Source organism: Melitaea cinxia, chromosome 15 (genome assembly GCF_905220565.1).
Source record: "Melitaea cinxia chromosome 15, ilMelCinx1.1, whole genome shotgun sequence".
NCBI lineage: Eukaryota > Metazoa > Arthropoda > Insecta > Lepidoptera > Nymphalidae > Melitaea > Melitaea cinxia.
Genome location: NC_059408.1, coordinates 1,181,551 through 1,196,509, shown reverse-complemented (window position 1 = coordinate 1,196,509; position 14,959 = coordinate 1,181,551). Strand labels below are relative to the sequence as shown.

At 39.3% G+C, this 14,959-nt stretch overlaps 1 protein-coding gene across 1 annotated transcript; it reads right to left on the bottom strand.

Moving 5' to 3' along the window:
- Window positions 1-163: 163 nt before the first annotated feature.
- On the bottom strand, window positions 164-14,810 carry LOC123660562 (AN1-type zinc finger protein 4-like). The gene is made up of 7 exons (XM_045595619.1): window positions 14,583-14,810; window positions 8,718-8,922; window positions 7,715-7,833; window positions 6,839-7,092; window positions 5,678-5,804; window positions 4,554-4,656; window positions 164-4,128 (listed from the first exon to the last, which is right to left on the bottom strand). The coding sequence occupies exons 1-7, from the start codon at window positions 14,761-14,763 to the stop codon at window positions 3,834-3,836; spliced, it is 1,284 nt and encodes a 427-aa protein (XP_045451575.1). The 5' UTR covers window positions 14,764-14,810; the 3' UTR covers window positions 164-3,833.
- Between the last annotated feature and the right edge of the window lie 149 nt (window positions 14,811-14,959).

Genomic DNA, 14,959 nt, shown 5'->3' with positions numbered 1-14,959 from the left:
GATTATATTTATAATTGTTATAATTATATTAAGTTTTATTTGTTTGTAAATGTTGAATTTTAATGTTTAAGGTATCAGTTGATTATTGTGTAAATAAAACAATTGTATAGTGTTAAAAACCAGTACCTAATAATGTATATTTTATAAAATAAAAAAGATGACATCACGCTTACGCATTTTCAATGTTTATTTTCGAAGTCAGCCAAAACTATTATCAGATGTGTAACTATTAACATAAAAATACTATAAGACATTGTGGCGACGAACGGACCATTATGAACTTTATACATGAGTGAAAAGGGTCATTTTACGAGGTACTAGACGATTCCTATACGCAACTATCAACGATTATATCAACAATCCCATAAACCGTATTGGGTTTTAATATCAATATATTTTTTTGTAGTTTAAATAAGTTAGGGTTGCCACCTTGCGAGTGTATTCATTTTTTAAGTTTTAGCTTCAACTAACAATAAGAAAAACGTAATATATCAAAAATTAATTAATTTTCTTTTGAATTTAATATTTAATTTATAATAGCGAAGTTATTAACAATGTGTACTTTTGTGATGTCATGTCGAAAAATGGCAGTCCTAACCACGTACAGAAATTTTTTAAATATTTTTTTTTTTATTATTATTTAGAATTTCATTAAATATTACTCAAGGAATAGTCGAATGCCCCAAATATAAAGTATAATTTAATAAATTGTACATTTGTCAACAACTGTGTTACATTAAATCGTGAATATTCAATAAACAACATTAAATTCTTTCTCGATACCATTGAACAAGCATCATGTGGACAATTTAGTTACGGAATAGGAACTCTTCTGTTGCCTCAGGATGAGCAAGTCGAAAAAAAAATCGCTTAACTGGGTTTACAATTCAAAATATATTTTTTTTATACAAAATATATTTTTAATAACAGCAACCTTTCGAAGCGTGACAATTTATCGATTCGCCTCCATCACTCTACAACGGTTAGTAAAAATTATAATACATGTTACAAAAATAAATTTACTCGATACCAAAAAGAATAGATACTAAACGAATACAAATCATGAATTATCTAAAATGTAATTAAACCACAAAAGTATACCACAGATAACGTATAAATTTGGCGCATTCGGCACCGGAGCGGACAGCGCGCTGTGTGCGACACGCGTGCGACACGTGTGCGACACGCGTGCGACACGTGTGCGACACGCGTGCGACACGCTCGGCATACTGCACACCGCTACAGGGAGGCGAGCGAAAAAGTGGCCAAACACAAAAGCATATATTTAGATTTTACCAAATCACAGATTTTCACTGCATCTTGGTAGATGGCATTTTAATTTTAAACTGAAATAGTTTTGGACGTCAAAAATTACGATAAAAAGGGAGTTATGGTAATTTAGATATTTATACTTACGTGGGTGTGGCCACTTGTCCAGGGGGCGCCTCAATTATAATAATTACAAGCAATTAATCTAACATTACAATAATATAGAACAAAAGAATAGAAATAAGTGTTCTAGCACAAACAAAGCACCTTCGACGAGTAAGGGCGAAGTATTGTAACAATTATTATCTATTTATATATATTTTTTTCTTTTTGATCATTTTTTTTTTCAATTATTTTTAATTACGAAAACACACATGGCAGATGATTTTTAACATTTCTTTAATCTTAATTTAGGTCAATTATATCACAATTCGTTCAACACCGACGGACTCGCTACAATTTTTAGAAAATAAAATCGAGCGAGTGTCCGACCGAAGACAAATATATCCAGACACTCGAAACAACTGAAGACGTTCAATGTGTAATTTACTTACAACTTTCCGTCCCGAAGATTACATAAAGATTATAGTATAATATTACATGGCAATAACCTCATCACACAGTTATCTTTCCAAACTGTTTTCCTGTTAAAAACAAAAAAACAATAAACTACATGTTAGTATTGTAATTTTTTAAACATTCTTTTGTCGAATCTTTACAGTTTCAAGTTAATATTCACAGGAAAATGATTAGTGAGCGTGCAGAAAGATACCCGTGCAACCGCTTTACAAAGAAAAGAAAAAACCTTTGACATAAAATTTTAATGAAAGAAATGAGTAAGACACTTGACATTAATATCTACAGCTATCGACACCGTCCCGACGGAATTGTATACTTTACACAGAACAAATATAAGTGGACGACTCGTGGGGTAATCGGTGAAAACTATCGCTATTAGAAAAATAAAAATAAAACATGCTAATAGAGAAGATTTAGAGTTGAGAGTACACAAAGATTGATCGGTGCGGTCGAGATGACACTCTCCGTAAAATTTTTAGACATTTGATAATTTCGTAATTTCGTTTGTTAAAATGCTCAAATCACGGTAAAAATCTTGTTATTTTGTTTGGAAATACATGTTTGATGGCTAATTTCGTCAATGTAACTTAATACATTTTAATTTTGAAAACGGGCGAAATAGTTAGACTTTCATTGTTACACCTTAATCTAGAACAATATTTTAGCCTAAAATTGGTATCCATATTGTTTTATATCAAGCTAGTAAACATATTGACCACCATAACAATTTTTGTTTCAATGGTAGCTTAAAAAAAATCAAAATGAGTAAATTAGGATTTGAGATAGCAAGTTCTTTTTTTTTTTTGATAGTGAGAGTTTTCAATAACTAACCACTGGTTTAGAATTCTTTGATTCGAATATTTTTTGACAGCCGCTTCTCTTCAACGATATATAAATATTATAGATATAGCAGTTACGTTTCTCTTGAATATTGAGAAATAGTTTATTGGTTTAATAATATATTTCTTTTCTCTAGGTATGGGGAAACATACAGTGGAAAGACTTTGTTCTTTGTCATTATCGTATTTTTTAAAGGATCATCTATGTAAGTTTTACTATGGTCAAAGTTTCATTTCACAAATTAATTTTTAATTTCTATACGATTTAAATTATGCTTTATCAATATTATTTTTAACCCATTATAATCACACGAACGGCTCTAAAGAGACGATCTCTTCATTTTTTTTAACCAGAAAATCTGTACACAGATTAGATATGTAAATGATATTTTAGTAGCCACTCAAATAGTTTTTATTCGGTGTTGCAACACCGATCGAGACTGTCAGTTTAGATCCGTGCTTGTTGTGTGTACGTGTGTGCAGGGGTGGCTCTACCTATACTGTAGGCGCTGGGCGTCAGGGGCGCCGTATTTTACGTTTTAATTTAAAACTGCAGGCGCTGATTTTTTTTTTAATAGAAAGCCACAGTGTTAAGAGCGGGCTAGAGCCGTCCCTCTATATCTTGGAGTGCGGCTGAGTGTTTTTCGAACGGGCTGCGACGCTATCGACGGTGTCGACGGCGTCAGGGGTGCCGCATTTTACGTTTTAATTGAAAACTGCGGGCGCTGATCTTTTTTTTCTAATAGAAAGCCACAGTGTTAAGTGTGGGCTAGAGCCGTCCCGTCTATATTTCGGAGTGCGGCTGATTGATTTTCGAATGGGTTGTGACGCTATCGACGGTGTCGACGGCGTCAGGGGTGCCGCATTTTACGTTTTAATTTAAAACCGCACCTGGGCGCTAATTTTTTTTTAATAGAAAGCCACAGTGTTAAGAGCGGGCTAGAGCCGTCCCGTCTATATCTCGGAGTGCGGCTGAGTGTTTTTCGAATGGGCTGCGACGGTACCGACGGTGTCCCGCACCTGGGCGCTGATCTTTTTTTTAATAGAAACACAGTGGTAAGTGCGGGCTAGAGCCGTCCTGTCTATATCTCGGAGTGCGGCTGAGTGTTTTTCGAATGGGTTGTGACGGTGTCGACGGCGGGCGGCCTATATCTTGGGCAGCTTGCGGTCGGCGAGCGCGGCGGGCGGGGCGCGCGCCTCGGCCTTGTAGTCGTAGCAGCAGCCGTGCACCTCGGCGTAGCGGTGCGGCGCGCAGTAGGCGCCGCCGCAGCGGCAGCGGTGCGCCGTGGCCACGCTCAGGCGGCGCCGGCACAGCTGGCAGCGGCGCGGGGCGGGCGGGGCGGCGGGGGCGGGCGGGGCGGGCGCGGGCCGCAGGTCCAGCCCGTCGTCGCTCAGGTGCAGGTGCTCGCGGTTGCGGTGGCGGCTCAGCGCGGGCAGCATCCTGGAATACCAACGAGTATTCTTTTTTTTATATATATACCACTAGTTCGACAAACAAGCGTACGGCTCACCTGATGGTAAGCGATTGCCGTAGATTATAGACGCCTGCAACACCAGAAGCATCGCAAGCCCGTTGCCGACCCAATCCCCAATCCCCCCAGGAGCTCTGGTCACCTTACTCACCAACAGGAACACAATACTGCTTGAAAGCAGTATTATTTAGCTGTGATCTTCTGTAAGATCGAGGTACTACCCCAGTCGGGCTGCTCCATATTTTGAGCAGGAAATTCCTGCTGTGCCCTACCTCAGTTAAATAATATCCAGTTCGAAATCTGAAGCAGACCGACTGGGGCTCTAAATACTAAATAATATTGTTTTCAAGTGGAATACGAATCCGGCCCCGAGCTCCCGGGTAGCCGCGCCCACCTGTTGCGCTGCAGCTGGCCGAGGTCGGGCGTGGAGCAGGAGAAGCGCGCGCGCCGGTGCGCGGGCGGCGCCAGCGCCACGCTGGAGCCGAAGCCGCGAGCACCTGCAACAATGTCTCGTTAGCTGTCGTCGATGTCAGTCGATCTCCACGTACAGATTCAGTACAAATTGCCGATTTTTTTTGATCAACCTCAACTCAAATTACCGGTCTAGATTTTTTATATAAGGTTTAGGATCACTCGGTGCGACAAAGCCAGCCCTGCGGTCACCAACCCGCCTGCCCAGCGTGGTGACTATGGGCAAAACACGTGAGTTCACGTTATTTTTGGCGTAAACTTGTGGAGGCCTATGTCCAGCAGTGGACTGTATAGGCTGTAATGATGATAATGATTAGGATCACTTCTGAGCATAAAATACACAAATTTCTATCTCGACCGATGACTCTTAAAAAATTTGGATTAAAAATAATAAAATCGATTCATTAAATGAGCCATAAATAAGTAAATAAATAAATAATAATGATTATTTATTACTTATTATTATTATTTAGACAGTCCGTGTTTTTGCTAGTTACATTTTTTTCTTAAACTATGCCAGTTCCAATAATTGTGACGTACAGCCATACAGATGTGTGCCGTGGTCTGGGTGTTTATGCAGTCTTTGTGAGTCTCCCCACCGTGTCTCGGAGAACACATTAAGTCGTCGGTCCCAGTCGTTATCATGAACGATAGCGATCGTTACTCATAATAGGGAATATATTCGCCGACACGCATTGACGCAGCGTGGTAGATGAAGCTCGAATCCTTCTCCTACAAGGGGAAAGAGGCCTATGTGTGCTCAGCAATGGGATATTACAGGCTGAAGCGTAAAGCATGTAATGGATGAATTAATTATCTCAACACTTGCGTCTTCGAACCCTACCCGCAATCCCCCTACGAGTCCTGACCACCTTACTCACCACCGGAACACAACATTACTTGGAAGCGGTTTTATTTAACTGTGTTTTCTAAAAGGTCGAGATACTTCCCAATCGTGTCGCTCGATTTTGACCCCAATCCTCAGCACGTACGAGGCGAGTGTGACGCGGGGCAGGTGGTGTAAGGTGCGGCGAGCGCGGGACTCACCGAGGTCGCGCGGCAGGTCGGCGGCGAGCGGCGCGTGGTCGTCGCACTCCTCGAGGATGGCGGGCTCGTCGGGCAGCAGCGCGCCCGCCGCGCCGGGGAGCCGCGACAGGCGCTCCGACGACAGCGACTGCGGGCGGGGGGAGCGATACATGAGCGTGTCGGAGGACGAGTGTAATTGTATGATTGTATACGTGTGAATGTGACTGCGCTATGCGAGTGCGATTGTGTCACTGCGTGCGAGCGAGTGTGATTGTGTCACTGCGTGCGAGCGAGTATGATTGTGTCAGTGCGAGTGTGCGAGGATGATTATGTCAGTGCGAGTGTGCGAGTATTATTGTGTCACTGCGAGTGTGCGAGCATGATTGTGTCACTACGAGTATGCGAGTGTGATTGTGTCACTGCGAGTGTACGAGTGTGATTGTGTCGCTGCGAGTGTGCGAGTGTGATTGTGTCACTGCGAGTGTGCGAGTGTGATTGTGTCACTGCGAGTGTGCGAGCATGATTGTGTCACTGCGAGTATGCGAGTGTGATTGTGTCACTGCGAGTGTACGAGTGTGATTGTGTCGCTGCGAGTGTGCGAGTGTGATTGTGTCACTGCGAGTGTGCGAGTGTGATTGTGTCACTGCGAGTGTGCGAGTGTGATTGTGTCACTGTGAGTGTGCGAGTATGATTGTGTCACTGAGTTTGCGAGTGTGATTGTGTCACTGCGAGTGTGCGAGTGTGATTGTGTCACTGAGTTTGTCAGTATGATTGTGTCACTGCGAGTGTGCGAGTATGATTGTGTCACCGAGTTTGTGAGTATGATTGTGTCACTGCGAGTGTGCGAGTGTGATTGTGTCACTGCGAGTGTGCGAATATGATTGTGTCACTGAGTTTGTGAGTATGATTGTGTCACTGCGAGTGTGCGAGTGTGATTGTGTCACTGCGAGTGTGCGAATATGATTGTGTCACTGCGAGTGTGATTGTGTCACTGCATGCGAGCGAGTGTGACTGTGTCACTGCGAGTGTGCTAGTATGATTGTGTCGCTGCGAGTGTGCGAGTGTGATTGTGTCACTGCGTGCGAACAAGTGTGACTGTGTCGCTGCGAGTGCGAGTGTGGCCGTGTCACTGCGAGTGTGCAAGTATGATTGTATCACTGCGAGTGTGCGAGTATGATTCACCTCGACGAGCGAGCCGTCGATGGAGCGGTCGGAGGCGGCGCGCGCGGGCAGCAGCACGCCGCAGCCGCAGCCGGCGTCCAGCAGGCGCGGCGCCGCCAGCGCCTCCTCGCTGCGCGCGCGCGGCGCGGGCGCGGGCCGGCGCACGGCCAGCGCCTCCATGCGCCGCCGCAGCTCCAGCATCTTGCCGAGCGTCACGGCGTTGTCGCGCCGCGCGCCCGCCTCGTCCGCGCGCCCAGCCGCCGGCTCGGCCGGGACTGCGACAGGGAGTGTCATCATTTATGAGCGGGAACAAACGGACGGGTGGTTCAATGTGTTAGTTATCAAAAAAGTTATATCGAAAACCAAACTAAAAAATGAATCATTATTAAGAATAGAGTAGCAGTGTGTTATTATGTATAATTAATATTGTACTGTATAACACAACTAAAGGTTGACCTCAACAGGATGAAATGAGAAGCGGGAAAGCAAAAATCGATGGAGCCAAGAGTTCTTGGTATCCAATATCTTGATGACTTTTTTACATCGAATGGGGATACTCATTGCGGGTAAAGCTCACGTTGAAGCAAGGTGGGGAAAAAATTAGATAGAAAAGAGGAAGGGGAAGAGGGAGGGAGAAAGAGAAAGGGAGAGAAAGAGAGAAAGAGAGAGAGAAAGAGAGAGAGAAAGAGAGAGAGAAAGAGAGAGAGAGAAAGAGAGAGAGAAAGAGAGAGAGAAAGAGAGAGAGAAAGAGAGAGAGAAAGAGAGAGAGAAAGAGAGAGAAAGAGAGAGAGAGGAGTGAGAGGGGAGAGAAAAAGAGAGGAGTGAGAGGGGAGAGAGAGAGAGAGAGAAGGAAAGAGAGGGGGGAGACGAGAGAGTAAGTGGGCAGATGGTACTAACATTTGGCGCGCTCGAGCGGCGAGTAGGTGCCGTCGCGGTTCTCGCGCACGCGCACGAGGTTGACGCGCTCGCCCTCGCGGAACACCAACACCGTGGCCTTGCAGCCGCGCTCCTCCTCACTGAAACATGCACACCATATACCAAGTCAAGAAACGCAGCCAAATGACAACGATGATTCACTATTTTGATAATATGTACTGGCTATGTATTTACAGTATGATACATAAATATATATAGCCTTGCAAATATTACGGATAGTCACCAAGGGGGAGTAAGAGGTTAAAAAACTGTCAAAACAGGTCGCGTAGTATGAGTATGTTCCCTTATCTTATATTAGTTTTCTGTTCAATGAATTATACTAGTACCTTAATATTTATAAAAAAATAAATATAATGTGAAAGGACAAAAACTTGTATTTATTAATTAATATAACAAGGAAACTATCAAAATAGATTTACTGTACATACAGATCTAGGAAAACATTACGAAGGTCAGCTAGAAGGGTTTTTTAGAAAACTAATCCACATAATTATTGTATTTTTAACTTTGTGACAATGACTCTGAAATTATCCAATAATTTCTATTTTTAGGAAAACAAAGCGCCTATTGTGATGGTACATAATGAGGAAATGTTTCATTTCCTTTGTTGTTGCATTTGGGAAAATTTTTTTTATTGGTACAGTTACTTATACTGTTATTGTAAAGAGGAATTTGCTTGCGTTAGGGATAATTGAATTGATTTTAAAAATCTTTTACTTTTATATATATTCTTTATTTTTCTGAAATACTGCATGGATGGAAAAATCTGCACTTTCAACTATTTAAGTAAAGAAAAAACAGACTGTATTAGCAAATATTTTTGTTCTCTACAAATTTAGTAAGACCACCAATGTCGCTAGTCAGTTCGTCGAGCACAATGCACAATACACATGAGTGATACAGCATGCGAGTGAGTGAATGATTGATTGAGTGAGTGAGTGAGTCAGAGAAAGAGTGCACTCACTCGTCGGAGCGCGCGGGGTAGAGCAGGCGCTCGATGTCGCGCAGCGGGTCGGCGGGCGGCAGGCGGCGCGTGGACACGGGCCCGCCGCGGAGCCCCAGCACGAGGCGGAGTCTCGCGCCGTCCCCCACGGCGTGGTCGCGGAGAGAGCGCGCGTCGTCGAGCTCGCGTAGGTTGTACAGCAGGTGTTGTTGCGACACCGGGATGCCTGACGCACCACACACACAGGATGTAATACTGAATATACTTTCTTAGATCAACTACAGTGTTGCAAACATTTACGTCAATTACCATATGTGATAATGAGTAATGTGTTTTTAATCGAAAGGCTGAACTCTAATCAACTTAGTCAGGTAGACTAGGTCACTCTTAGTCAAACTATGATTTAAGAACGACTCTACAAATTTCAATATTTTCTTAGTTCTTTAATACTTTACAGAAGGTTCTTATAAAGAAAACAAGAAAATTGAAAAATTTCAGCAAACTGTCCCAACTATAAAAACTTCACGCATTTTGATAGTTTTACAAGACAGGAAAATGTTTGCCAGGTCACCTGCCAATATAAAATTACTCTACACATTAAAGTGAAATTATCACAGTATTTAAATAGCAATAACAAAATAATAAGCGTATAATCACTAAATAACCCGAGATAAATTGATGTCATACAAAAAGTAGTCTGAATCATATCATTGGAGTAAGTCCAAAGAAAATGCCACTCTTACTAAAAACCGAAAATTTATCTCAACATTTCTTTTGATGTTTGAAAAAAAAACCAACTCGAAATAACTAAATTAGTTTCAATAATAAATGAAAAAAAAAAAATATTTTAACCCTGTGTATAAAACTATTTTATTTTGCTTAAGACTTTTAATGATGTAAAAAGACCATATTACAAAATGGATATTAATTAAAAAAATTAAAAGTATAACACTTCTTGAAGATTTAGTGTAGAATTTAGCAACAAAAAACATAAACAATTAAATGTCTTTCCATTTTAATTTTTTGAAATAACGAAATAGCAAGCATAAGATAGATTACTAGGAGTATTTTTTGCTCTTCGACCTTTAAATGCATGAATCACGTTCAATTAATTATATCTGTTAACATTCATAAAATATCTGCAAGTGTCCATATGTGGCGATCAAATGAGGAAATCTATATAGCAATTTACTATTTGAAATATAAATTGAAAAACGTTTTTATGTAGCACACACCACCTACACACACACACACACAAACACACACGCACACAAATAAACCTTACTCTTTCTACCTTTACTAACTTATTGAAGTAAAACTTCTTTTTTATCAACTTTTTAATTCCAGATCTCGCATCTGTTGATATGTGGTGAGATTTTAGACAACCCCAATCCCAAAAATTACACGAAATTTTTTTTTTTGGCACAAAGTATATTAAAATTTTCGAAAATTATTCATCGTAGTTAATTTAAAAAAAAACACATTTGATATTTCGTTACAGCCTACCCCTCACATTTCGTAATATGTTCCGAACTCCACCCTTCCCCCTTTCGCAAAATCACGCATTTATGGACGAAAACAAATTTAAATTTCTTTATATTAATCAATCACACTGTAATCGTTGGGTAATTTGACTAAAGTTATTTGAACAATTGGCTCTAACTAGCTTACTAAGTTAATAGTCACATAACAATATTTGCATATACATAATCCATATTTCTAAAGTAGATCAACTTTGATTAATACAACACAAACTTAAATTGCCATTAAAAAAATTAAAATGTAGCACCTTCTTAATCTCTTTTGGAACAAACTTCAAAAAAAGAGGTTTTATTTTCGACAGTACATTTTTGTGTTTTAAACTCAACATTTTTCTGGGTGTCCAAATTTTATTGATTCTTATTGTATTCGAAAGCTGGTGCTACACACATGGTCCCATTTAAAGAGTGAAATCTGATGAGTAGCTAATATTTAATTTAGGTACTTTGACTATGTTCAGGATGTTCTCATTTTAGTACTTGTCCATGTAAAATTATAAATTGAATTTTTTTTTTGTTTGAGATAAAACAATTATTAGCATTTTTTTTTCAAATAAATAATTACAAGAACGATACACTGCAGCCTGTAATATCCCACTGGTGGGCTTAGGCCTCTTTCCCCATGTAGGAGAAGGATCAGATCCACCATGTAGCTCCAGTATATTCCCTACTATAAGTAACAATCGATGTCACATGTACCTGATAACAAACCAGGACCATTTGCCTAACATACTCTCCGAGGCACAGTGCAGAGACCCACAAGGACTGCACAAACACCCAGACCACGGCAAACATCTGCATGGCCAATACTATTTCATAAAGAATAACGATGATAAATTTTAAATAATGAATGCACGAAGATTGGTTGCAGAGGTTGAGATACTTTGATAAAATTTTAAAGAAATTTTAAGTAACAGCAGTTGCAACAGCGATCACGGCTAGAGAGGTACAGGGTTTTCCAATCCGTATTCTTTCCAATAGCAGATCGGTCCTGCAAGCCCTACAGAGCGACACTATGACATCGGGGCTAATATACGAGTGCCATCGAGCTCTGACGAAGGTAAGTGAAACAAACACCATTATCCTCCAATGGATAAAGGGCCACAGTGGATCGCGAGGCAACGACGCGGCCGACCGACTGGCGAGGAATGGATCGGAGATGAGGGTCTACGGACCCGAACCCATTCTACCTCTGCCTTTCGGATGGCTGCGCAGCCAGCTGCGACACAACACCAAGGTAATGCACCAAGAATATTGGACAAACCTAACCACCTGCAGGCAGACCAAGGAAGCTCTTCCGACGATCAACCCAGGATTGTCCCGCAAACTTCGCGGCTATGGGAGAGCCCAGCTCCGACTACTGGTCGGGGCTTTTACCGGACATGCCTTGCTCAACAAACACTTACACAACTTAGGTGTTACAGACAGCCCCCTATGCAGAGCGTGCATGGAGGCAGAAGAAACGGCCACACACATCCTGCTGGAATGCGGTAGTGTGGCGAACTACAGGGCGATACACCTCGGGACACCGAGGTCGCTCCGGGAAGTCGTCGGCAACGCAAGGGGTCTGCTAGGTTTCCTCAAGGAGCTAGGCTGGCATGAATGAAGCCCCCAGCCTACCACGCAAAATAGGCGCACTAAGACCTCGAGTTGCGGAAAATAGCCCGTGGATAATCATCATCATCATCATAAGTAACAGCAGTTTAAATAATAATTGTGAAACTAAAACATCAAAAATTACACAAATAAATACTTTTATTTCTATGCAATCCTTGTCTTTAAATTAATGATTATTTTTGTTGTCACTACATCATTACAACTTGAAAACATGTTTTGGCAGTCATTCAATTTTGCAAAAATATGGTATGTATGTATTGACCTTTGTGCAAAGGCATATACTATACGACATTTTTATAAATAATTTCTTCATAACTAATAATATAGATACAATTCAATTAACTGAAAATGGACTGTTTATAATACTATTGCCTGTAGCACCCCACTGATAATATGCCTCTTTCTCCATGTAGGAGAGCTATGCCTATACCTAGCAGAACCAATTAGAACCACTTTTATATACTATATTGAGTTATACACAAGTATTTTATTATGGCCTATGTTGCTTGGTAAAAATAATATTAATTCCAGTCAGAATAATCAAAAAACACTTATTACATACACACTATGCATAATGTATGTTCATATTTTCCATACATTTTACATCCTTATTGCAATATTGTTCAACTTAATTTATTTAAAATAAATAAATAAATAAATAAATAAAAAGTATTCCATAGGAAATGATAATTATAATATGTAATTAAGTATAGTTTCATGTTTGAGTTGATTGACTTGTGCATACAAATCAACATCTGTTGTCAAATCAAGTTTTATTTTTACTAAATAATTTACATAATTAATATATGACCTTCTGTTACATATAAAATGTATTAATTCCTGTGAATGATCATTTATCACAGATAAACAAAATATATGTATAAAAAATGCTTATTTACTTTTGATTTTTTTTATTTATTAATTACACTATTATAACTTTTATGGCTTGCATTCCTTTAGATTTAAATTGATCAGTTTATTGCTAATTGTTTACTGGATTAATTAGTTGTTGAGATGTTATTTTCATAAAGTTATTGATGTGTATTAGTAAAACTATTTATATATAAAATTATCAAATAATTATATTTTTTTTTTTAATGTATATCAATTTATCTTATTATATATATTTTATTACATATTTACTGTTTGATTATTGCATGTTGTGTTTCCCTTAAAAAGAAATACTTCAAACTTCTTATTGTAAGAATAATAGTCTATAAGTTTTAAAATATTAATATTTTCTTACTGTGTGGCTACGGTACTAAAGAATATGGCCACCCCCTCTCTTCCCGTGGGTGTCGTAAGAGGCGACTAAGGGATAACACGGTTCCGCTACCACCTTGGAACTTAAAAAGGCGACCGGTGGCGGGATATCCATCCAACTGCTGGCTTTGAAATACACAGGCCGAAGACGGGCAGCAGCGTCTTCAGTGCGACAAAGCCAGCCCTGCGGTCACCAACTCGCCTGCCCAGCGTGGTGACTATGGGCAATACACATGAGTTCACGCATTTTTGGCGCGAACTTGTGGAGGCCTATGTCCAGCAGTGGACTGTAAAGGCTGTAATGATGATGATGAATATTTTCTTGGTCTTCTCTCCATCTAATTTTCAAAGTTCATTTTCTATTACAAAATTTGTTTGAGAATGGCTTTCAAAAATAAAGCATGATACTATGTCATAAGATAAGTAAACGGAAATCTGACAAACATAGGCATCCAGTAAGATTGAAGCCATATGTATAGACTTGTTACAGTCTAGTTGGAAATAGATAATCTAGTAGGAAACATTTTTGTACAATTTCTTTTCTGTCTTTACCCAAAGGTTGCCTGGAAGAAATCGCTCTTTTAGCAATAAGACCGCCTTCGTACATCTTCCTCTGATTGTACTACTTTTGTTTCGCTAGTGACTATTAACATCGTCGGAACTGCAAATTCGCACTTTTTTGTTTATTTTATAAAACATTCCCAAATAACCAAGTCTATCATCAGCTGAAGAGAATTTTTTTATTTTATGCATATATTATTTAGTTGTGGTACTTCTGACAAATCAGTACCTATTAGTCTTAACCTGTTAAAAATGTAACAAGTGACTTTTCTCATATTTACACATTAAATAAAGGCTAGTAATAATATTAAACATAAGTAGCCTGTACAGTATACTTTAAAATTTCATGATCCTGCTTAAAATAAGTAAAAAGATACACGCAATTTACACTTTGAATCGCTCTCCTGTAAAGTTTCTGTTTTTCACATCCGACGTTTTTAATAGTCATGGGCGCTTTGTATCTTTAAATGTTGTGCAATAAAGAATATTATTATTATTATTATTACAATTCTCTTGATATGAAATGAATTATAATAAGCTTAACATATTTTGATAAACACTTGACTCTTTGTATCTGACTTAAATTATAATTTTATACTTACATGTGACTAAATACACAATTGTACTAAATTGTTAGTGACCATTGTTTGTTCTATAAGCAAATATCCGTATGTTTGGTCTAAACAATGATGTGTATTCACTACCAAATTTATTTATTTTATTTGTATAAGTTTTAATAATAGATAAATGTGTGTTATGTATACGTTTGGGTTTAGTTAATGGTGTATTATGTATTTATTTGAATTTACGCAGCGCTAGGCCACGATATCTTTTGTTGCAATGACGCATAATAAACGAGTCATTTACTGTGAAATAAGATTGTGTAATTTTAAACGTGATCACCTACCTTCTACTCTGAATATCTTCGACTTTATAGCGAATATCGTGTCGGTAGGCGACACAGTCATTTCAAATGCGGTTCCCGTAAGGGTCTCCACCAACACTTCCATAGTGGGTTGGCTCGTCCCATCTTCCTGAAAGCCCTTCGATCTGTTCGAAAGTCTCTCTGGGCATCCATGTTGTGACATTTCACACGCGGTTATTAATATTACTATCTGCGCCACATCGCAATTTGAAAAAAAAAATTACAGCCCTGATTATGATAAAATGGATATACACATATGATCACTATGACGACACACGAATATTTTCACAATTTATGAAATTTGAAGTATAGCAATATATTTTATAATATTAAAAGTTCATGAAAAAAGCTGAACAAAT

Excerpts from the sequence above, each read along its gene's own strand:
- LOC123660562 (XM_045595619.1), bottom strand. The coding sequence starts at position 14,763 with ATGTCACAACATGGATGCCCAGAGAGACTTTCGAACAGATCGAAGGGC. Across the intron at positions 4,657-5,677 it reads CGACCTGCCGCGCGACCTCG|GTGCTCGCGGCTTCGGCTCC; the intron begins GTGAGTCCCGCG and ends ACATTGTTGCAG. Across the intron at positions 4,129-4,553 it reads GGCCAGCTGCAGCGCAACAG|GATGCTGCCCGCGCTGAGCC; the intron begins GTGGGCGCGGCT and ends TTGGTATTCCAG.